The sequence below is a fragment of the Patagioenas fasciata genome, chromosome 24 (genome assembly GCF_037038585.1).
Source record: "Patagioenas fasciata isolate bPatFas1 chromosome 24, bPatFas1.hap1, whole genome shotgun sequence".
NCBI lineage: Eukaryota > Metazoa > Chordata > Aves > Columbiformes > Columbidae > Patagioenas > Patagioenas fasciata.
The window spans coordinates 6,926,139-6,948,269 of NC_092543.1; the positions used below are offsets into that span (position 1 = coordinate 6,926,139).

Here is a 22,131-nt window from a genome sequence, read left to right on the forward strand (position 1 = left end):
TGATTCCCTTGCTGCAGTGTTCACCAGAACCTCAAGTTCTGCCTGCAGGTACCATTGACTTCCTTCCTGCAGTAGGACCACTAATGGTTTATCCTATGGAAACACTCTGAACGATTCAAGAATCTGGAACGCTTGCAACTCAAAAAATCCTATCCAGTGTGTGTGCTTAGAGTGCTGATAGTGACTTCTAGTACTTGCTTGCATCCTGCAACGGGACAGCTCGGCTCATGCAGGGATAGAGTTTCAGCTTGAACTTGGAACCATAACCACTGAACAGTATTTCAATGCAGCCTTCTAAGTTGCTTTGAAACAAAGGAGGAAAGCGAGGAGTTGCTGCTCTTTTTTAAGCCTGTATTTTAAAGCTGAAGCTCAAAACCAATTTGTCTGTTTCCATTTCTGTTCTGATGAATATCAGTGCAGAAACATGGTTGTAGTGCAAATGTGTCATAGGAGCCGTAAGGATGGCATACTGCAAAATCAATTGTGAAACTAAGATCACTTAAACTTTCATTTGGCTCTTTCCCAATTAATTCTGGTAATGTTTGGTGATCCTTGAAGCTGTTTTGTGTTGCTTTGTATTAGTTTGTATTTTGTGTATTCGTGTAAGCTGTGATTTGAGGGCTCCAAGGTTGGTTTTGGTTGCTGGCTTCACACTTAGCGTTCCTGAGCATCGAACCTCTCGATGCTCTTTTGAAGAGTACAGAACAGGTCTGTTGGTTTTTGGTCTCATTTTGAGATTTCCAAACCATTAGGAAGGGAGGTTGAGCACATTCAGTGGCTCAAAAGACTACAAAACCTATTCCAGTTAAGCAGGGATTGTCCTAAAGAGAACAACAGCAGCACGCAGGGCAACTTGTAGAGCTGTGTGTGACACACGTCTGCTGGTGGTCCCAGTGTTCAATACATACGAGAACTGCTCTAGTTGAACCCAGTAATCAATTTATTTAGACACAAGATCTCACAACTGTTACTGCTGTACTTTTAGGCAAATTAATGGTGTAGTAAAGCATGTATGCATTTCTGTTGCTTTACTACAGCTGTTACACCTGTTCAAGTACTCCTTGAACATTTACAATCTTTACTTATTTGTTTCCTAAGGTGGGGGGTGCTAGTGTTCCTCCAGACTTCCTTTTATACCTGTGTCTTCTAAAGGCAACTGAGGTATTCACCCCTGAAGATAAGAATGTCAATGAAAAAAAACCAACCATCATCTAAAAGTCAGGGTTGTTATCCTGGACTTCGGTTTTGTTCTGTCCTATGTGAACACAAATTGGACACAATGCAGTTCTTAAGGATCTGGCTTGGCAACTGGTAGTGTGATAAACAACACCCGTTTTCCTGTGTTGAATACTGCTGTAGCTCTTTCTTCATCCACAAATTCTGGCAGGTCTAGTTGTAATTTGTATTTTTCGGGGACTTCAACGATCACGTCATCCTAAACCAAGAAAATGAAAATACTTGATTAACTATTTCACAGTGAATTAGCAGTGAGCATTTCTAGGAGTTGGATACTAGATGGAAACCACGAGGTTATTCTTTCTTTCTTTCTTACCTTTGAAATTCTCAGATCACACTCGGAAACAGAGCTAACCTTAGGCAATTCAATTTTTAGTTCAATTTTGAATGGTTTACTGTTTGCATCCTTGACGGTGATAATGTTGTAGATGGGAGTACTGAGCTCCTCTGGCAGTTCAGTACTGGTGATTTCCTCTATCAGATGCGCTTTAGGCGGTGTTACGCTCTCTTCCCTGAGCAGCGCAGGGGCATTGTGGCAGTCCTCGGCTTCCATAGTCTGTAGCAGCTGATCGAGTGTCGGTTCTTTGAAGAAAAGTAAGGTTTTCACACGTGTCACTCTGTCACTAAGAACTGTAACATTATGCCACCTGACAAAGATATCACAGAAGTTTTAACTGTAATTGCAATGAGCAATTTGTCAGCTGAAGGCTGTTCCGGACAGTTCATCCTTCACTCGTGATTTCGTTTTATTGCTAATAGGTTAAAAGTTGTTGTTTTCAGAGGATGAGTTATACCAGCAACCCCCTTGGCTCAGGTTAGAGCAAAAGAAACTGAGCACCTCAAAGGATCAAACCCGAGCAGAGTTCCCATGTCTGGTGGATATAGGAATAAGGGCATTTGCTGTTCCACTGTCACTACAGTTTCTCAATGGTAAACCACCACAAATTAATGCAGCTAGGCCAGCAGGGTTAAACTAATGTCCATAATGATTACTACTGCCTTATTCCAAATTCTTAGAAGTGTTTGCTTTATGCTTATGGCAAGAATTGGGATTAGAGAGAGTAAATTTGTGATAGGTCCTCAAAGAAAAGGGACAGCAGATGTCTACGTACCCTTCTTTGTGTTCTGACTGAGATTTAGAGTTGGCATCTGCCTTCCTCTCAGACGCTGCTGCATCGTCTCCAGGCTTCCTTTCAATGTGAATGATTCAGTGGTGTACCAATCAGAAAGAACAAGGTTGTATCGTTCCTCAACGAATTTTAGTGTCAAATGGATCAAGTGCTCCCTTTTTTCTGGGTTTTCTTCTCCTCTCTGAAGAACATCTGGGTTATATGCAATGTCTATAACACTGTAAAGGTCTACAGAAACGAGTTATGTGTCAGAATTATTGCTATGGTACCACGTGCCAGTGTTCTTGGTTTAAAAGCAAATGAAATGTATTTGTGGCTTCTGGGCAGAGCAAATTCTATCACCCTTGTCTAGAGATGACAGCTCTCCATGTGCTGATCCTGCAGTCTGTGTTCAAGGACATGCATGGGAAAACAATCCCAGTCAACGTGAGTATATGTGGTCAAAGAGATTCCGAGTGCCTACGTACTTTTCAGGGTTTAGATGTGTGCAATTCTTTGGTTTCTTCATTTTTTTTACAAAAAGGAAGGTCTCTCTGAGTCCCTGTAGCCATGCCTGTCGCATCCCTGCCTTGCTGCTGCTACCCCAAGCTAAGAGCTGGCCACAGCACCCTCTGTTACAGCCAGAATCCGTGTGAGATCGCCACGCAGTGCAGTAGCGCAGGAAGAAAAGCGAGGGGCAGCCTTTTCGGACCTACCTCCTTCCCCTGACACTTCTTCCAGCAGCCCCGCGCTGACGGGTGTGGGGTCCGTGGGGGCCTTGGGCGCCGGGACCCTTTTCCAGCTGCAGATGTTGATGAACAGCGGCCCCCTGCCAGCACCCTGCAAGAGACCGAGCCGCAGCTGAGCTCCCCCGCTCCGGCCCCGCTCCCAGCGCCCGGGCAGGGGGCCGAGCCCCAGCCGCCGCGCACCCACCGCGGGACGGGCCCGCAGGCACAGGTGCGGCTCCGGGGGGGAGTAGAACCGCTCGGCCTCGGCGCGCTGCTGCAGCAGGAGCCGCCGGTAGGCCTGGGGGTCGTTCTCCGCCATCTCATCCAGCAGCGACCAGAGCTGCGCTGCCAACCTCGCGTCCGCCATGGCTGAGCCGTCGCCTAGCGACCGCCACCGGAAGGGCCGTGCTCTGCGGGTCCGGCCGCCTTTCCGGTCCCCCGCGTGCTTCCGCGGGTTCCGGCCCCGCCATCGCCCTCCCAGCCCGGCCCCGCGGCGGCGCTGCTCCTGTCCCCGGCGCTGCCGCCGCGCCGTTCCGCCCCGTGGTCGCCGCGGCTCGGGGGTCGCAGCGGCTCAGCGCCCCGGCGGGTGCTGCCCGGGGGAGGCGCTTCGCCAGGACCACTTCCGCCCGGCCGCTCCCGTCCCTTCCTGCCCGTGGCTGCGGGGGTGGCCCGGGGAGCGGCTCCCGCCCGGCCCCGGTGCGGCGGGCCCGGGAGTGCCGGTGGGGCCGGCTTTCTCGGGGCCGTGTAGGGCGAGAGGATGTCCCGGGTGCCCGTGGGGAAGGTGCTGCTGCGGAACGTCATCCGGCACACGGGCGCGCACAACAAGGTACGGCCGGGGCCGGCGGGGGCTGCTGGCCTGGGCGGGCCCTCGTCCTCTCTCTCTGCCGCGGCTCCTGTGCCTGGCTCTGGCCGTGCCCCCTTCTGCGGCCTCCTTGTGTCCGCGGGTCCCACTGGAGATGCCCGGGGCACCGCCGCCGTGCTGCCGTGCGGCGTGTGCGGGGCCCGGGGCTGCGGTTCCGAGCGGGCGGCGGGGAGAGCGGGCGGCGGGGAGAGCGGGTGCGCTGCCCGGGGGGAACGGCGCTCGTGGGAATCAGCGCTCGTGGAAACACCAGCCGCGCAAACGTCGTTGGTCTCACTTTCAGTTTAACGCTGTTTCGCTTGAGTTCTCATCCCGCCGAGGCAACGTGTGCGTATATTTACCTATAAGATTTTTCCGATGAAAAACCTGTGCTCTCAGGACTTTGGTGAAAATCACGGTTTGCCTTTTGAACAGTGGCAAACCTGCGGTTGTTGTCTGCGGGGGTTTTGTGTCGTTTTTGCTGCCGTTGTGCTGTGAATGTACTTCTAATCGCATCAAAGAATTGGAACTTTGTGTTAACATGCACAGGCGATATTTTAGTGCAAGATCAAGAAACTCTGTTATCTTTGGCAAACTAATTAATTTCTGACGTAACGCAGCAGGTCTAACTCATTTATTTGGCATATTTATAAAATCACTTACTTACAGCGGTGTGCATGGACACAAATCTGTGCTAGACTACTCTGTATTTGCGTGCTGTGTTTTCTCAGCCTGTCACATAACTTCTTTTGGCTCGATCTTTCCAGGTGGTATTTATACACTGAATTCTCTAACAGTACGTATGTTTGGGATGATAACAAATGACAAGGCAGGGTAGCCAGAACAGCCGATACAGAAGAATCAGGCAAACCCACCATTCCTGATGTTTTTATCCTTCTGTGCTTTGTTGGGTTATTTCCATCAAGAGATTTTCCTTTTGGTTACCTTGGTTATAGCCAGAGACAATAATCTGTTTCAGTATGGTAGGAAATCTTGCTGTGAATTCTGTTAGTTTTGAGCTGGGAGCTGATGTTACGTGCTACACACCTGTAAAGTTTCCCTAATGTTACACTTGTTTCTGTGACTTTCAGATTCAGGAGGAGACAGAAATGTGGAAAATAAGGGAGTGGGAGAAGCAGACAGAAGAGACTTACTGGAGAAGGCAAAGCAGAATGCTGTCGGACACCTCCAGGTGGGTTTGAGTTGTATGGAGGAGATCATTGTCTTGACTTAGCTGCTGGACCCTTTTGTGTTTAGCAGACGCTTTAAGAGCGTTCTGTAATGACTCTGTGTTTACAATATATGAAAACTACGTAGGCTACAGATATAACTATTTTCTCCTCAGTGAGTCCCTGGGAAGAGGTCAGACGTATGCTCAGGTCTGACCTTCTATCTCTTCATCTGGATGTATTGTCTTCAAAACACATTAAGTAGGCCGGGCTCTCTGAAGCGATGGGGGTAGTGAGGCGAGTCTGATGTATGGCTGTTTAGGTTAGCAGTAAACAAAACTGTTGTGGTGGGGGATGCTGCACCATTGTAACACACCGGTGTGGACCGCTGCTTGTGTGGCAGCTGTTCTGACATGCCCGAGGATCTTTACCAGCCACAGGAAAACAAGCGAGGTTTGGTGGGCAGGTTGGGGTTTTGAAGGGGAGGAGGTGGGCTTATTACTGTGACGACTTTTGAGAAGCGTGAATGTTGCAGGAAGTGGCTTTAGTGTCTCAGGGGAGAACACCTTTCAGACTTACGCTAAGTGCACAGCTGCTGCTTGGCTCAGGAAGTGCGGTATGTCAAGCGATAAGCAAAACTAGAGCCAAAGGCATGTGAAATCACTCAAAATTGTTGGTGCTTTCTGTGGATTTGGGGTCTTAGTCCCGGTACCTGACCAAATTGCGATTCTAGGATATCAGTTCTCCTTCTTCAGTTTCCCCTTTGCTGGTTTTACCCGCCTGTGTCTCAGTGCGTGTTATTAGTCTGCTCTGCAGAGCATGCCAGAGGAAGAGAGCTGCATTTGTGATAGGCAGGATAACTCCTTCCTCTCATTTTGCATTGTGAGCGTCTCTGTGAAGAATTTTGCTGTGCGCAGAGGGCTGTAGTGAGTTTTGAAAGCCAGCGTTAGCTACTGAACTGGTTTAGTGAGAGCTGTTAATGCTGGCTGCCTGTTAAAATGATAGCTGGTCTTCTTGCGTAGATGGACATCCAAGACTTGCTGGATTTTTGCTGCTCTCGCTGGCCTAACCCCTTGCTCAGAACGTTTCTCCATCAGAGCTGGCAGCTGAAGGACAACTGTTCTCTTTCCGCAGCAGCCGGATGCGCAGCGATGGCTTTGATGAGGATGGGTACAGGGCGGACTGGAAAACAAGGAACTCTCAGTTTCTCGAGTCAGTCGACGATGATCTCCTCAGGGCCCGATCCTGGAATAAAAAGCTGTATGAATGTGAAGCCAACATGCCAGACAGGTCTGTGGAGGAATTAATGTCCTGTGATCCTAACTGTAATTAAAACACCTTTCTGGGGCCCTGTACAAAAAAGCTAGTACGTTGTCTTTTCAGTATGTACTCCTATAAGATAATGCTTGATCTCATTTTGAGAATGAATTAGTAACATGGACGAACTATTGCAGTGTTGCAGAATACCTGTTTGAGTTCACCTGTCGAGTTCCCAAGTCACGGTAGCAGCCACAGCTCAGCCCTAAGCTTAGAAACTAAGGTTGGTGTTTATCATTTTGCCCAAGGAACTTAAAAAATATCTCAAGAAATGCAAGTTAGTGCTCTCTGGAGTTATTGTAAAGAAATTTGAGCTGTAATTTTCCCTAATTAGAAATTGAAGAGAGACTGAGAACATAAGGTGTATTTAAATAGTACCAACCAAATCAGTCATATTTCCTTCCTTCTTCGTTGGGAAGGTTCTGATATCCCTTCTTTGCTATCTAAACTCATGTTTATTCTGTGGCTTTGTCTTTTCAGAATGATATTGTTCCTGAAATGCCTTGTCTGTTTCTAAGAGCTGGTTCTGCTTTCTTACAGGTGGGGTCACAGTGGCTATAAAGAGTTGTACCCTGAGGAATTTGATACCGATAGGTAAGGCAAGCAGGCTTGCTAATGTATCCAGAATCTTCTGTCAGGTTATGCAGGGAATTTTTCAAACTGTGTTTTAATATATAGATAGCCTCGAATGTAAAGCAGCACTACTAAGTTACAGAGACCCACTGAAAAAAATGTAGTCCATTAATGCGGTTCCCCCTTGTCTGAGCCTTAGGAAGGGATTGTATCTCTTATAGTAATTAGAGATTCAGCTTTAGCTTGAGTTACTAAAATGCTGTGAATCTGGAAGGTCTGTCTGGGCCAACAGAGAGCCTGGGTAGGAGGCTGAATCCCAGTCAGCTCAGTACACACTCTCTCAGGTTCTCCTTTCTGTTATCGTGTATTTTCCTTGTTCCTCCTTATTTGGTGAATATAAATTCTTGCAGTATCCAGGAGGGTGGAGACTGACCTGTAAAACAAGATCCTTTGAAACCACACATAACAGAATCAAGTACAGTATTTGTCAGGCTTACAGATTTGATGCAACCTGTAATAAATGACTTTTCATCACTCAGTGGCTTTCAATACGCGTAATCCTTGGTTCTGGCTCAAATACCTTAAACAGGGTTGTTAGTAAGGTGTGGACCAAGCTGTTAATAAGAAACAAAACTGCAGCTACCACCTCTGTCAGGCATCTGCTTTCCTGCTCTAGCCAGGGTTAGAATTGATATGCTTGCTTAAATCTTCGATATAGAGAAGGCTCAACTGCTGTGTCCCTGCTTGTCTGCTTCCTTTTGGTCATCCTCTGTTCTTTTCACAGTGACCAGCAAGAAGGAGATCAACAAAATGCTATGAATGGGAAGAAGAAATCTCACCTGGGAAAGCAAACTGCCCGTGAGTCACACAAACGGAAAAAAACCAAGAAGTCGCACAAGAAGAAACAAAAGAAACGGTCACACAAAAAGCGAAAGAAAAAGAAAAAGGAGCAGGGGAGAACGTCATCGGATTCTTCCCAGGAGACTGAGCGCTCAGAGGAGGAGACTTCGAGTACCTGGAAAGGGAAACACAAGCGCAAGAAAAAGACCAAGAAAGTGCCTCCCAGGGAACCCACGTCTTCTGGGCAGGAAACGGACTTTTCTCATGCAAGCAGCTCAACCACCAGCAGCTCTGAGGACAGTGAATCTGAGGAAAAAAAAGATAAACGGCCCCCCAAAAAGAGAAAGAAACGTCACAATTCTGTGTCAGAGGGGCACAATGAAGTACCAGAGAGGAAGAACAAGAGGAAGAACTGGAAAGTGGCCGCTGATGAAAAATCAGAGGATAGCTCAGATGAGGACTGATGAGTCTAGGCTGAAGCTCAAACCATAAGGTAGAGGACAGAGGCGGGTATTTACCTTTCAGCACTGCCCTATGGTACAACTTGTTACAACACTGTGGTTTATATACATCCTGCCAGCCCGCGGGGGGAAACTGAGCCTTGGCAGCCTGCAGTAGGTACCCCCTTGGTTTTCATTCACTTGACGTTCGGAAAACCAGGGGAGCAGTTGCCTATCTGACAGGCCAACTTCAGATTCTTTTTCTGTGCCCAGGTACACAAAAACGTAACAGGCTGCTGCACGGGGAAAACAGGCATGTTTGTACTGTTATTTTGTTTTTAAATTACGTTTTAACAGAGTGCTTTGTTGGGTTACCAAATCAATGACCAAGACTTGCAATAGGAGAGGGAGGAGACAAAAATCACAAGAGAGGCAATGTCACTGGATTTCGCCCTCTGGTGGTTTTGTATTCCCATCCTCCACCCAAAGCAGACCTGTGTGGTGGCGTGCACACGGTCAGCTGGACGCAGAAGGGATCGGGAGGGAATACCCTCAGTCCAGCTGAAGGTGCAGTGAGTCCTTCCATAATGATGAAGATAAGATACCAGTGCGTTGGCTTGTTTTAGATCTCTCTCCAAGTCCTGGCATGGGCTGGCTGGTGTGTCCACCTTTCCTGAGACCGATGGTGCTGACAGAGAAGCCTTGGTGGGTGTTGTGTTCTGTCTCTGGTCTGCCCAATGTATTACTGGAGAAACTTATTGGGCCGTTCTCCCTGCAGCTGAACAGCCAAGTCCTTTAACAAAATAAATAAATCCAGACATGTTAGATGCTTTTGTCATTGTTTTGGAGTAAAGCCCAGGGACAGAGCACAGTCCTGAGAGGTCTAGGTGGTCTGTGTGTTCTCCCTGATCAGAGCAGGTGGCCGTGGAGGGCTTGGAGGAGCATGAAGTAAGGGAGGCTGGCGTGGAAAGGAGCCCTGGGGGAAACGTGAATGGTGTGTGTCAGTGACTGAGCGCAGCTCCAGCTTTAGTCTACATCTGAAGTACAAACAGTGTCAGTGCCCCTAGGGCCTCGTTCTGAGCCCTGGTTACTGTTCCTCTTCTTACTGGAGGTGAAGCCATTGTCCGCATGCCCTTGTCTGCTGGCTAATGCAGAACACGTTGAGAAAGCAGCGCTGCACTCGGCCAGCTTTGGCCGCTCGCCCTTTCACCGCAGCCGCTTCTCTGCTGGTCGGTCATGCAATAACAATGCAGGTGCTTTAGGTACATCACGGGAGGCGTTCAAGGTGTTTCTTTGGTACAGCTTTCCTGGTACACACATTTTTCATTAGCAAGCGTGCAGGCGAGGATCTGCTGTGGCCATTGTGGATTTTGAAGATGCGCCCAAGCATCTCCTCCGCTCTCAGCTCTCGCTGCCCTGAGCGGCTTTTGCGCAGCCGCTTCTGGGTCGGGGGTCGCAGGCGCGACTCGGCTGGGTCTCCCGCCCCAAGGGCTCCGGGCACGGCCGCGGGTCCTCCTCGGCGCCCCGTTCCGCCGCAGCGAACCGGGACACCCCGCCGCTGCCGCCCCGGCCCGGAAGCGGAAGGTCTGCGGCGGCAGCGGCTTCCAGCTCCGGTGCGCGGTGCCCTTGGCCCGGTGCGGAGGATGGCGGCGCTGGTGCTGCTGCGAGCGGGGCTGGCGCGGCCCCGCGGAGCGCAGATGGGTGAGTGCCCGCCGGCCCGGCTGCCGCGGCGCCCCGGCCCGCCGCGCCCTGACCCCTCGTCCCCGTTCTCTCCGCAGCTCTCCTCGGGAGGACCCTTCGCCCCCGCGCCGCGGTCCTGGCGGCCGTCGCCGATCGGAGCGCTCCGGCGCGGCAGAGCCACAGTTCCCCCCAGCAGCGCCAGGGTACGTCCCCGGGCAGCGCCCGCGGCTGCGGGGCTGCGTGCGTGTGTGTGTATGTATGTGTGTGCGTGTGTGTGTATGTATGTGTGTGCGTGTGTGTGTGTATGTATGTGTGTGCGTGCGTGTGTATGTATGTGTGTGCGTGTGTGTGTGTATGTATGCGTGTGTGTGTGTATGTATGCGTGTGTGTGTGTATGTATGCGTGTGTGTGTGTATGTATGTGTGTGCGTGTGTGTGTATGTATGCGTGTGTGTGTGTATGTATGTGTGTGTGTGTGTATGTATGTGTGTGCGTGCGTGTGTGTGTGCACGTTTGTGTGCGCGGGGGGTCTCGTCTCCCCCGGGCCCGCACCGGGTCTGTGAGCCGGTGCTGAGCCGTTACTCCCCCGTTCTCGGAACCGTTGCTCCAAGTGCCGCCAAACGATGCGTTTGTTCTTCATGTGCCCTTTACACCCATGTCTGGTCAGGGTTGTTGTTTTTATCAGCCAGGTAGGAGCAGCCGGCAGAAAACATCGATGATAGTCACAGTAGTTTTTGTCACATGAGGCAAGCTACAGGTATGAGCAGAATGTGCCACCATCGCCCGTGACAGGACGGCTCTCGGCGCGTGGCGCGGCTGTTGATCTGCGCTCCGCTCAGGTCTGGTTTAAGACAAGGCGGGTTTGACTTGACGCTGCTTGAGTTTCAAACAGTCGTGTCGGTTTCAAGCTTGTGAGTGCTGTGAGTCTCGAAATAGGAGATAAGAGCTGAGTGCTAAAAATGAAATCTCTGCTTATTAACGAAGATGGTGGGGTTTTGGAGTGGGAGAGAAGGTTGAAAGATTTTTAAAGGAATCAGGAAGAAGGTGTAACTTTTCTTATCTATCAGTAGCGTGAAAACACTGCAGCTGTGACTTCCTGAACAGCAGAGCTGCTGATTCAGGGAGGTTGGTCTGAGAAGTCTGACCCGTGGGCAGACAGCATTTCTTGGATTGTTTTCTGTGTTCTCCACGCGGTGATGAAAGATAACCATGCCAGTTGCATAATTAAATATGAGAAATGTTTTGACTGGAAGTTAAGGATGTTTTGAGGCCATTACAATGCAACTTAGAAGTGGAAAGGATGATGAAACACTTGTAAAAGAAATTGGTGTAGAGACAGCTAAGCCGTTTCCTTCTTTCCTGCTCTGAACGTCATATTGACAACAGACTTCATGTGTGTGCTGGGAAGCATTCTTGGCCATGGATTTCTGCAGGGACAGCTTATTAGTCCACAGCCCGGCTCTTTCATGTTTTACTTCAGGTCCTTTGCATTTCTCATCTTATCACTTTCTAAATTTCCTTCTCCTTGCAAAAATGAAGAACAACATTTGCGTTTTGGTTTAGATGGATGGATAATATCTGTGAGTTAGGTAGGCACTTTGGCGGGGTGTTCTGTTATAAAGGTAATTTTACAGAGTCGATTTTTGACATTTTTAGCCTGGGCTGATGCTGACATTCTGGTTCAAAATATTGTTTATGGTGCTAGGGTGTGGGTTCACTCCAGAACTTCCTAGATGTTTGGCTTTAGTTCTTTCTTCCTTCCCTAATAGTATTTGCATGCTTCTAAAAGGTAAGAGTTGGTTCCAGGGCTCCCTAACTGGGATGCTGTCATGTGGTTCAGGTTGTGCCCAGCAGAGTGTCAATGGAGGACTGAAATCCTTTGGCTTTTAGGCTGCTTCTAGGCCATATAGGACTTGATGGTGCCAGAAGTTTAACCTGCTGTTCACAGTTAAAATAGCAGTGCTGGTTCTGGGCAGAGCTGTGCACACTTACCATGGTGTGCCATTCACTGGAACTTGGAGTTGTGGTTATCTGGATCTCAAAGCCATTTCTCAAAAGGTGGGAGTAGTAAATAGTACATAATATTCAGGAAGTTCGCTAGACAAAAAGGCATTGTAAAGTAGGTCCATAGCAGTATTTCAAAGGTTTTGCTTGGATGAAAGTTTAGTAATTGGGTTGGAGAAAACACGTAATTGTGAGGTGCTGATCAGGGTGAGGTGTCTGGTTCTAAGGTTACAGCACTTCAGGCAGGAACTTTGCCCTGAAAAATACTTCTCCTTGCAGGCAGTTCCAAGGCTGCATCCTTGCACTGGACAGGTGAGCGAGCGGTCAGTGTCCTCTTGCTGGGTCTCCTTCCTGCCGCCTACCTGTTCCCTGGACCGGCCATGGACTATTCGCTGGCTGCAGCCCTCACTCTTCATGGCCACTGGTAAGCACAATAGGTCCGTGTTAAATAAAAGGAGGCTGAGCAGAGACCTCCTCGCTCTTCACAGCTGCCTGGAAGGAGGTTGCAGGGTCTCTTCTCCCAAGTAGCAAGTGATAGGACAAGAGGAAACGGCCTCAAGTTGCGCCAGGGGAGGTTTAGATTGGATATTAGGAAAAAATTCTTCCTGGAAAGGGAAGCCAGATAAGCTGCCCACTGTTTCTTGGAAGCAGAATCTGCGGATTCTGTTGTTTGAAAGAGCTGTGCTCAACACTTTGTTTCTTCAGTACTGTTAAGAAAACTCTGAGTCAATATGTATATTTTTAATAGAATATGTGGACTGTTGGTTGGCTTCTTTTTAGTAGGTGCACCTTTTTGGGGAACTGGGTATTCTTTAGGAAAGGTTGATAGTAGCAGGTGAGAAAGAATGATGTGTTTGAGTCATTTTGTTGGAGCGCTCACATGAACAGTGTGGTTTTAAGTGGGGAACGCTCTTTCCTCATTTCGGCTCTTTTCTGTCTCTTTCTGTAGGGGTCTCGGACAGGTTATAACTGACTACGTCCATGGAGATACACCCATTAAAGTGGCCAATACGGGTCTGTATGTACTGTCGGCTCTCACCTTTGCTGGCCTCTGCTACTTTAACTATCACGATGTCGGTATCTGCAGGGCCGTTGCCATGCTGTGGAGTCTCTGAGATGCAACCGAGTCCCTGACAAACACGATTGTTCACCGCTGCCTCTGCTTCGTAACGTTTTTATGAACATGTTTAATGCGAAAGAAATTAATAACCATGGGTCTGTAGTGAGTACGTGCTGCAGCAAGTGCAGAGCTCGCGTTTTAGAAATAAATATCCATAATTTTTTGATTTAGTGCAATAGCAGTAAAAATGTTAGAAAAAGTAGACTTAGAGTGGGGAATGTCCAGGTGAGAGAAAGTTGATTTAAGCTGCACTGTAATTGGGAGGAATTAATGAGTCATTATCAATGACAGAGTTACACAGCTGACGGTACCTTGGAATGGCAGCTTTACTGATGTTTTCTAAACCGTTGCTTGGTTTCCTATTTTGTAAACCAAATTTGACTTGCAGAAAACTGAACTGTCCCTGCTGACAGCACAGCTGAACTGGATGTAGGGCACACCCTGTAACTCTCTGGACTCTGATGTAAAAAGGGAATGCTTTTTTCTTAATCCATACAATAAAGAATTTACAGAAACTGTGTGTGCACTTCTGAACAATTTTTACTGCTTTTGGGTTATTTGAAATGTTTTCTCTGCAGATAGTATTTGAATTTGATTTTGGGTGAAAAAAAGCCCTAATTCATAGAGTTATTAGATGTTATAAAACAACCACTATTTTTATGAATATGTATTGTCCTTATTCTAATGGTACTTCTGTCATGCTGTTAGGAGGAAGCAGAAGAGGACTGGGTGATGCTCATTTTCGTACTGACTCATGTAGCTAAAACCACAAAACCAGCTCATCTCAGGTGAATGAAGAGTAAGATTTATTTGAGAAAAATCCCAAACATATTTAAAGCTGTTGAAGTACGTCATAGGTTGTAACTTTCATTCTGACTTGACTTGTAAACTTATTTCCATGGTTTCATCCACTTCGTCTTCTCTCGACAGTTTCTTTAGAATTAATTTTCTCAAGTAGCCTTCATCCTCAAAGGCCAAGAACATTCCTTGTTCCAGCGAGTATTCAAACTTAAATGTTCTGGAGCTAAAAGATGTAAACGTCTTTTTGAAAAAAATTACATTACTTTCATCGGGAATTTCTTTGGGAACTTCTCCTTCCTGAGGAAGAGAAACGCAATGGGTTAGTCCCAGCGTAAGGCAGGAGCAGTTTTGTTTCTTACGCATGTTTGAATTCTGTATTTTGCCTATACTTATACATACATAAGGTGTGGAAAGCAGATACTTACCCTAAATCGAACGATGGTTTTCCCCTGCTCTTTCTCACAACACATGTAATAGCTTTTGTCTTGTACCTGGATGCTGAATGCAACAGGCATCCCTGCGGAAGGTGTGGTAGTTTTGTAGTAGTGAACGTTGAAGTGCATTCCACTGCCTGCATGGAAATTGTTTATAATTAATAGGTGCTCAGGAGAGAGCTGCAGCAGTTCAGTGTGTTGGGTCTTACCGTTCCACCGGCAACTGACTCTTCCCGTAAAGCAAGCATTGGATTTCTAAATAGTAATCTGTAAACCGTATTATAACTGTAAATGTGTTCCATAAATATAGTTCTGAATGAGCTGCTGAGGCCCCCTAAGATACAAGATTTCCGCTCTCTTAGCTTAGCTTTATGCTTATAAATGAAGTCTTTACTCTCGTTTAGAGTCAGTGGTTACTGAGCACACCTAGAGTGAACAAACAGGGCCATGGTCATAGCGTATATTTGAAAAGGGTGTACCAGACTTCATCTCCTGATCTGTCACATCCTCAAACGCCGCCATGTCTAAATCTGGTCGCACCACAAGCAGCTGGCTCCTCACATTCCGAAGGACCCGGTGGAGAACCTTTTCCTTACAAAAGGCATCACACTCCAGCCCTATAGAAATAGCAAGCAAAGAAGGTCAAATATTTTAGCTGTAATCTCAGATTTTAACAGATCCCTACGGGCTTAATCTCATCGATAAGGATGCCAGCTGGAATAGGTTCTTAGCATGGAAATCTCAAATAAAAGTGAGGCCATGTAATTATTTCCATCCCTGGGCTGTAGCAGCCCGGGTGCCAGGAGGGTGTCCCAGATTGCAGCAGTCCGTATAAACAGGCACGAGAAGCTGCTGTGTGTTAATGAGCATTCAGAAGCAACAGTTCTCTCTTTTGCCCAACAGTTCGAATTGCATGTAAAGGTCCTTAGGTTAGGGAAGCCGCCAACCTGTACTTTAGGAGGAAATAAAGCAACATTGACTTCAGAAGGAGAAGGTGAGCTGCAACACACTTTTATTTTTACAGTAGCCATTATGGGTTTGAAAACTTGTTCTCTAAGGCACAGAAAGCATTTGTGGGCTAGCGAGAGTGAGCAGGTTAGTTCAGCTAAAATTGCTAATGAAGTTAATAAATAGTGACCGGTCACCTTACCATCATCATCTTGGTTCCAAGCCAGCGATGAAAAAAAGAAAAGAAAAGGAAAAACAACATTAAGCTCTGTACCCACAAAAGAAAGCGCTTTCTAGCCAGTTCTGTTCTACAAGATGGGAAGGCACACAGCCGTCTGTGCATTTCCAGTTGTACCCCCGGTATCGCTCATCCACCAAGCTGAACTACTCTAACCACAGAGTGTATTTTATTTGTGAGCATAACAAACTCAACAGAATGATGAAACCACCAGTCATTTGAGAACTGGAGTTACCACCAAACCAAGAGGCATGCAAAATGGTTTAGGGTTACTGAAGGGTGAACAGCTCGGGTCAGTTTAAAGCTATAACCAGGGAGTAAATAGCATGTAAATTTCTGTTTTCATCAACACCTTTGTGTGAGCAAAGGAACAAGAAACAGTCCTTAAACATTGCCTCTAAAGAAGAGATTGTTTTCTAACATTTTCCTATAAGATTGGAAATTGTCCACACACTTCAAGCCCACCGCACAGTATTACAACACTTGGGAGTTTCCTTTACAGGAATGTATTAGATGAAGCAACAAATATTTCGCTGACTCAAATGTTAGTCTAACAATGCTTGAAACTGAGGCTTATGGGGAAATTAGGTGAAATCAGACTGATAAAGGAATTATATTCAAACAACAACAGGTTATTAAATGCTTAAGGTGTTCATCGACGATATGGTACTGGTCTGTTAACACAGCTGTCTCAAGCTCAGATTCTTTTTGCAGTGAACAGCCTAACAATCTAAAACCTGTCATTCTTCTGAGTGGGGTGGATTGTAACTGCTTTGAGGGTTGCTCAAATAACATGGGGGAACAGGATTCCAGAACACCAGGGTTGCCAGCCCCAGGAAAGGGTTTAATTGGGTATCAGCTTTTGATCTTCCCCGCAGAAAGATAACACTGTGTGTCCTTCAGCAGCGAGTAAGGCTTACCTTCAAAATAGAGGCAGAAGTTTTCTCCAAGTTGTACTGCACGCACCAGAATGTCTTCATCGCTCATCTTCACCCTGCCAAAAACACACGGAGAGGATTTGGAGTCAGGAACAGTGCTGCTTACTCTGTGCCTTGGGCTAGTTCTGCTCTAGCACACAATACTGTAACAGGGATGGCATGTTTGGCTACCTGTTGGAAAACTGCCTTTTTAAGCGATTGGTCTCCTCTGTTGCTTTTTCTCATGATTTAGAATGTCACAAAGCAGCCTTCAAGTTCTGTTACTTGCTTATGGTGTTTTAACTCCGGTTGAATTCTGAGCTTGATTTCACAGCTATTCCCCCTCAAGAGTGACAGAGGAAGAAGTGAAGAAGATAGATTTCCCTTGGAAATTACAACAGTCATTTTAGGAAGAAAAAAACCCCACCCTTTGAGGGAAGTATTTGAGAGTGATTTGTTCTCATCATATTTGTTATGTGGTCTATAGTTCTGGCTGGTTCGTGCAGAAGAGGAATGCATTTCTATTTCAAAACATGCGTACCCAAGTCTTCGAAATGAAATACCACAAGACTACGTAGTGCATGTCTCATCTGCCATCAAGTAAACCAAGAAGTCCAGGACCACTCTAATTCTAAAGCAGAGGGGGAAGGCATAGGCAGGAATGATTGCAGAAGGATTAAATGAAAAGATGGCCTTTGATTTAATGCGTAAAACATATAAAACTACTACACTTTTTCCCTGATGTGCAGTCGCAGGCGGTTACATCTTTCACCAAGTACATCTGAAAGGAACAGTAGAAGCTAAAAGGCATTTGTAGCTGAGTGTTCGAGGCAGTGCGCAGCGACTTGCCCCGCGGGGAACCAGGGTGCCCAGCAGGGCCACACCCTGGCGAGCTGCACCGCGCTGGAGCGGAGCCCAGCGCAGCGCGGGAGCCGGGGGCGCGGAGCCGCCAGCGCTCGGACCGCTGCGCAGCGCCTGCCCGCGGTGCGGCTCCGGGATGCCCGCCCTCCATCGCCACCACCGGAGGGTTCGCGCTCTGCCCGGCCAGGACGGGGAGGCGCCGGCCGTCCTACCTCGCTCCTCGGTGGGCTGCAGCGGAACGATGCGAGACGGAAGGGCGAGCGCAGGCGCGGCGGGGACCGCCGACGCCCGCTCCCGCGGCCGGAGCCCACGCGTTCGGCCCCGCGGGACGCGATCCCGACCCTCTCCCCCGCGCACGCATCCCCGCGTACCTCGGGCGGCGGAGCTGAAAGCCGGGCGGCTGCGGAGTCCCGTGTGGCTGGGTGCTCGGGCTTGCCCGGGCCAGGCTCAGTGCCGTGCCGCCCGCATGCCTTCCTGCGAGCGGGGCGGAGGGCGAGCCCGCTGCTGCGGGACGGGGCGCCTGCTCGAACGAACGAGCGAGCGAGGGGGGTTTTCTGGCGGCTTGGCTCGCTAGAGGACAAAAAAAGCCGACTGAAAAACTGCAGAGGAAATCAGGGCTCTTTCCCAAGATATCTGTCTACGTCTGCATTTATTCTGCGGCACTTCCCCTCCTCGGTGGGGAAGGCAAATCATGATCTGAGGTTACAAAGGAAGCTTTGTACGAATCTCTTAATCTCACATAGATGTCGTCAGAGGACGTCTTGTAGTCCGTTTGCTTGGTCAATAAAGTCTCAAGTAGCAGTTTTGAAACAGGCATTAGCCATCGGCATGTAGATTGCCCCTTCTCCACACACTGAAAAAGTGCCCGTAAACTTTGCGGCTGCCTGGGGGGAAGCCAGTTCGGGATTGAACACACATTGCACGCCTCTAGTTCTTCGTAACAATAACAAGAAATATATCACTGGTTTCTGGTGGGAAATCTTCCAATTATTTTCTATCCCTTTATAAATAGATAGCTCCAGGGCAGGAATTTGGGCTCCTTTCAGGGAAACAGACAACCGGACACCGGCTAGTAGTCGAAGCCCGATTGGTAGTTCCTAATTTACCAGCTGTAAATTGTTTCCCACTTATCTGTTAATTGCAAATAGATAAATCAGCGATGACTGTGATTCAAACCCGACTGCTGCAGGCTCGGAGTGGGATGCTTCTCGAAGTGTAAGTGCTGCCTTTGGCGTTTACGGGGTGTTTAATGTGACAATTAACAGGATTCTGGGTACTCATTCATTTCTGTGTGTTTTCCCGATAGCCATTTTGTAACAAATAGTCTCTTCCTGCGAAGTACGATCAAATTGCCTCTTGTCTTTTCCAAAGAAACAGCTCCAGCCTTTTAAGTTTCAACCTCTGAATAATTTTCTTCAGCTTCATTTTAGTCTCTCAGATTTGAGTAACTCACGGCTTATTCTCTGAGGCAGACCCGTCTAGCTTCTTCTGGCATTTCGCTGTCATCCCACAGCGTTACCAGTGATTCAACCTGTGACTAGACTTGTCGCAGATGCTTAGAAGACGAAATACGACCGCAATTGTGGACAGCGCAACGCTTTAAATAACGAGTCAGTTTCATCCCGCTCTAAGTCATCTGTGTAACGGGGATGAAACGCTCCTACCTGGCATGGCCGAAACGGGAGAGGTTTCGGCGGGGAGCCGTGCGGGCGTGTTCCCTAACCAGCCTTCCAGAGGCGGGCCCGGCTGCCACAGCCTCAGCGGGGGCTGCCGGGCAAGGCCGGGGCTCCGGGGCCGCTCCCCGCGCCGCGGCCGCCCCTCGCGCACCGGCCGTTAACGGCCGCCAACGGCCGCGAGGACTTTGAAGCGGCCTGGGCCGGCGCTGTGTGAGGAGAGAGGCCCGGGGAGCGCGCCAGGGCGGAGGGGCTGCCCCGGGTCCTCCGGGGTGGGGGCACGGGGCTGGTCCCTTCTGGACGAGGCAGGATCGGCCTCAGCACCCGGGGCACCTCTGGGAGCCGCTGGGCTGGAGCCGGGCAGGCCCGGACTGGCCGGCCCTGGGGGCTCTGCCTCTGGTGAGGGGACAGGGGAGCGTACAGAGGTACTGCTTGCGGGTTTGCGTACTTTTATATAGATATGTTTTCCACTTGCACACTGTAATCACTCGCCAAATACGACATTGTACTTCTTATCAGGCAGCGATGACAAGCAACGCTCAAAAATCTGATGAAAGCAGATGTAAACGTAAAAAAGAGATGGAGGTGAGCAGTAGTGTATGAGAAAGGGAGGGAGAACCTGGACCCTTCTTCTGGCCCCGGGGGAGCCACGCAACCCCCTCCACCCCCATGTCCTTCTCTGGCGTTGCTGTGGGCTCCTCTGAAGGAGCAGAGAGCTCCATGTCGGGTTGTGTAGGTTAGGGGAAGCCTCTTTGACTTTCTTGTGTGAGGAGGCTAAAATTTCTCGCAGTGTTTCGAGTCCAACAAAGCTGGGCATGCACTGCAACGCGGTTCTCTAGGGCTCCTCCAGAGCGGCCTTGTCAAGTACACAAACTTCTGATATGAGCAGAACTTCTCAAGCTGGTACTACCCACACACTCCCCCAGCACTGAGATGTTGTGCCTGTTCACAATGGGTGGTGTTGATGCTGTGAAGCCAACACTTGTACTTTCTCTGAAAATAGTCTCTCGAGATATTTGTAAGACGCTTCTTTTTCTACTTAAACTCTATTTGTACTGAAGTCCTAGAACCTGTGATTTTTTTGTGCTCTGTTATTAGAATGAAGCTTCAGAAAATCCTCAGTTGTCCTCCCTTGAAAGCACAGACTTGGCTTTTTCTGAGGGCTCGCAGTCCCTTCACAAACCTGAACCACTGGACAAAGTTTTAAACGGTGATGTATTACATACACTGGAAGTAGCTGTCTAATTACTTAATGGGATATTGAGATAAACATTTGTTGAAATGTTTAAGTAAAATTACTTTTTGTCTTTTAACAGAGATGAATAAAGAAATTAAGAACTTGTTATCAAAATATGCCAACATTCTAAGGCAAGTTAACTGTCCTGCTCGTACAGCACTTTTCTAACTTACCTAGATAAGATGGATTGTGTGGCTGCAGTTTAGAGAAATTAGTGCTGAAAACTATTGAACATAGATCTTGAAATAAAAATGCTGGTTTCTGTTGTACCAGAGAACTAACCCGGTCAAAAGTGAGTGCTGACAGACAACGTTTCTTTAAGTAAAGCAGAAAAGTAGTTCTAACTAGTGAGAAATTTCACATCTTTAGTAATGATTTTAACCACAGATTTTTTTCAATTAAGTGAGAGAGCAGCGATGGATGCTTCTTATGTCGAAGAACTCGATGGAATCTTAAAAGAAGCAAGGACCATAGAAAACCACTTAAAGCAGAAAAGGGAGAGTCTGAAACAGAGATTCGCTGTGATCACAAATACTCTGCAGAGCTAAATGGAGCTTGTCAGGTTGCAGACAGACAGAGCAGATCTTGTAGTACATTTTGTGGACTGAAACAGGAACCATGCTGAGCGCTATGATGAATGTGTCCTATGTAAATATTTCTAGCAGTTCAGGAAACTTTCAACAACTGAAGCAGTAACTTAATTTAAATTTATACACACTAAAGCATCTTTTGTCACCATTGCTGGGGCTGTCCCTGTGCTTCCTGCGCTAGAAAATACTGGAAGCATTTGAAAAAGGAAGTAGGGTGGATTTTGCATTGCTTAGCTTTGAGACTATGGAAGTTCAATGCAACCTAATCCAGAAGCAGCCACGGTATTTCTAATGGCACTGCTAAGGATTTCTTTTCTTTTATTGTCATAACTAATCTTTCACTCTAGAACATAGTACAGAAACATTTCTATGAAACACAGAATTTTACAATGTAAGTGGAAAAGGACCTCTGATTTTTTTCTTATCAACTATTTTATTTTTTTATTACTACTTAAGAAATATTTTAGTACTAAATCTCCATAGAATGTACTTGCAATCTTATTTCTGTTTTGTCTCTGAACATATAAATATATCTTTACCCCAGTACTGTGTGTTAATTTTCTCTAAATCCTTTCAGTCTTAATCCTCCTCTCCTCCTCTTATTAGATAAAAGTCACGAGCAAATGTGCTGCCTGTCAAACTGATACTATTTAAAACAAATGATGAGGGAAACCGGACATCCAGGGTGAGATTTTTCAAGGTATTTAGATACTAAAGATGCAGATATGCACTTAGTAGGATTTTCAAAGGGCCTAAGCGTGTAAGCGCCTTAGATGCTTAGGAATTTTGGAAAATCCCATAAGGTGCCTATCTGCATCTTTAGCACCTAAAGGCTTTCAAAAACGTCACCACCAGGGTACGTTATATTTTACCAGTCTCTTACTTTTTCCCTAATAATTGCATCTTGGTTTGTAACTGGTTTTGGTAACGCTGTTTCAACAGAAGAAAGTGGGAGAAAGAGAGAATGTTTTGGGAGTTGAATTTTCTAGAATATTGTGCAAAGTGTTTGTAAAGTCTGTGATCATCTAGAATGATAACGAAAAGGAGAGTTTTAAATCATCATCTATGAAGTGCCAGAATTTGGAAATTTACCCAGAGTTATTAATGTAAGCCTTTAAAGAAAAATTAAACAGTTTTCATTATGGTGAGATATCTGCCTGTTATTATTAAGAAAACTACTGGGTCACATAATTTAAGTTGCTTCCTTCAGGGGATCCAGAAGGCACAGACACATTGTATTGCTGTTGCAGCTGTTTGCTCCATTTAAAAACCTGATAAAATGCAATAGAAATTAGTAAACCCACACTCATTAGAAGAATGAAGGACTGCTCGGGCTGGCATTCAAGGGCAGTTGAATTCAAGACGTACCTCTCTAAATG

The 22,131-nt window shown here is 47.4% G+C and overlaps 5 protein-coding genes across 9 annotated transcripts in view; 3 read left to right on the plus strand and 2 right to left on the minus strand.

Moving 5' to 3' along the window:
* Positions 1-919: 919 nt before the first annotated feature.
* Positions 920-3,588, minus strand: PIH1D2 (PIH1 domain containing 2). Of its 2 annotated transcripts, XM_065855616.2 has the most exons (5): positions 3,279-3,588; positions 3,062-3,185; positions 2,349-2,594; positions 1,553-1,818; positions 920-1,435 (listed from the first exon to the last, which is right to left on the minus strand). In XM_065855616.2, the coding sequence occupies exons 1-5, from the start codon at positions 3,438-3,440 to the stop codon at positions 1,289-1,291; spliced, it is 945 nt and encodes a 314-aa protein (XP_065711688.1). In that variant the 5' UTR covers positions 3,441-3,588; the 3' UTR covers positions 920-1,288. The 2 variants fall into 2 exon arrangements, with proteins under 2 accessions (XP_065711688.1, XP_065711687.1); XM_065855615.2 differs by having other exon boundaries at positions 3,062-3,560.
* A 92-nt stretch (positions 3,589-3,680) lies between these two features.
* NKAPD1 (NKAP domain containing 1) lies at positions 3,681-9,075 on the plus strand. Of its 2 annotated transcripts, none has more exons than XM_065855618.2 (5): positions 3,681-3,899; positions 5,003-5,103; positions 6,215-6,370; positions 6,938-6,991; positions 7,755-9,075. In XM_065855618.2, exons 1-5 carry the CDS (start codon positions 3,831-3,833, stop codon positions 8,272-8,274), a joined length of 900 nt encoding a protein of 299 aa, XP_065711690.1. In that variant the 5' UTR covers positions 3,681-3,830; the 3' UTR covers positions 8,275-9,075. The 2 variants fall into 2 exon arrangements, with proteins under 2 accessions (XP_065711690.1, XP_071654900.1); XM_071798799.1 differs by lacking the exon at positions 3,681-3,899 and adding an exon at positions 4,143-4,259.
* Positions 9,076-9,611: 536 nt separating this feature from the next.
* The window catches only part of BCO2 (beta-carotene oxygenase 2), a 33,551-nt gene continuing 21,031 nt past the window's right edge, over positions 9,612-22,131 (plus strand). The window contains exons 1-4 of one of the 3 annotated variants that reach the window (XM_065855619.2): positions 9,612-9,951; positions 10,029-10,133; positions 12,213-12,357; positions 12,883-13,568. In XM_065855619.2, the coding sequence (XP_065711691.1) occupies positions 9,627-9,951; positions 10,029-10,133; positions 12,213-12,357; positions 12,883-13,048 (741 nt within the window). In that variant the 5' untranslated portion in view covers positions 9,612-9,626 and the 3' untranslated portion in view covers positions 13,049-13,568. Of the gene's footprint in view, positions 9,952-10,028; positions 10,134-12,212; positions 12,358-12,882; positions 13,569-22,131 lie in introns of those variants that run through there. The other 2 variants (XM_071798795.1, XM_071798796.1) reach the window with 2 other exon arrangements.
* On the minus strand, positions 13,838-17,530 carry IL18 (interleukin 18). The gene is given in 6 exon segments (XM_071798800.1): positions 13,838-13,934; positions 13,936-14,151; positions 14,280-14,425; positions 14,768-14,905; positions 16,395-16,468; positions 17,465-17,530. Coding segments are annotated over 5 exon segments (597 nt in total). The 5' UTR covers positions 16,462-16,468; positions 17,465-17,530; the 3' UTR covers positions 13,838-13,904.
* Positions 19,223-21,844, plus strand: TEX12 (testis expressed 12). Its single transcript, XM_065855819.2, has 5 exons — positions 19,223-19,350; positions 19,445-19,510; positions 20,024-20,135; positions 20,242-20,293; positions 20,566-21,844. The coding sequence occupies exons 2-5, from the start codon at positions 19,451-19,453 to the stop codon at positions 20,708-20,710; spliced, it is 369 nt and encodes a 122-aa protein (XP_065711891.1). The 5' UTR covers positions 19,223-19,350; positions 19,445-19,450; the 3' UTR covers positions 20,711-21,844.

Excerpts from the sequence above, each read along its gene's own strand:
- PIH1D2 (XM_065855615.2), bottom strand. The coding sequence starts at position 3,440 with ATGGCGGACGCGAGGTTGGCAGCGCAGCTCTGGTCGCTGCTGGATGAG. Across the intron at positions 2,595-3,061 it reads AGAAGTGTCAGGGGAAGGAG|ACCTTTACAGTGTTATAGAC; the intron begins GTAGGTCCGAAA and ends TCGTTTCTGTAG. Across the intron at positions 1,819-2,348 it reads CAGTCAGAACACAAAGAAGG|AACCGACACTCGATCAGCTG; the intron begins GTACGTAGACAT and ends TTTTCTTCAAAG.
- TEX12 (XM_065855819.2), top strand. The coding sequence starts at position 19,451 with ATGACAAGCAACGCTCAAAAATCTGATGAAAGCAGATGTAAACGTAAA. Across the intron at positions 19,511-20,023 it reads AACGTAAAAAAGAGATGGAG|AATGAAGCTTCAGAAAATCC; the intron begins GTGAGCAGTAGT and ends CTCTGTTATTAG. Across the intron at positions 20,294-20,565 it reads AAATATGCCAACATTCTAAG|TGAGAGAGCAGCGATGGATG; the intron begins GCAAGTTAACTG and ends TTTTCAATTAAG.
- NKAPD1 (XM_065855618.2), top strand. The coding sequence starts at position 3,831 with ATGTCCCGGGTGCCCGTGGGGAAGGTGCTGCTGCGGAACGTCATCCGG. Across the intron at positions 5,104-6,214 it reads ATGCTGTCGGACACCTCCAG|CAGCCGGATGCGCAGCGATG; the intron begins GTGGGTTTGAGT and ends CTCTTTCCGCAG. Across the intron at positions 6,371-6,937 it reads GAAGCCAACATGCCAGACAG|GTGGGGTCACAGTGGCTATA; the intron begins GTCTGTGGAGGA and ends GCTTTCTTACAG.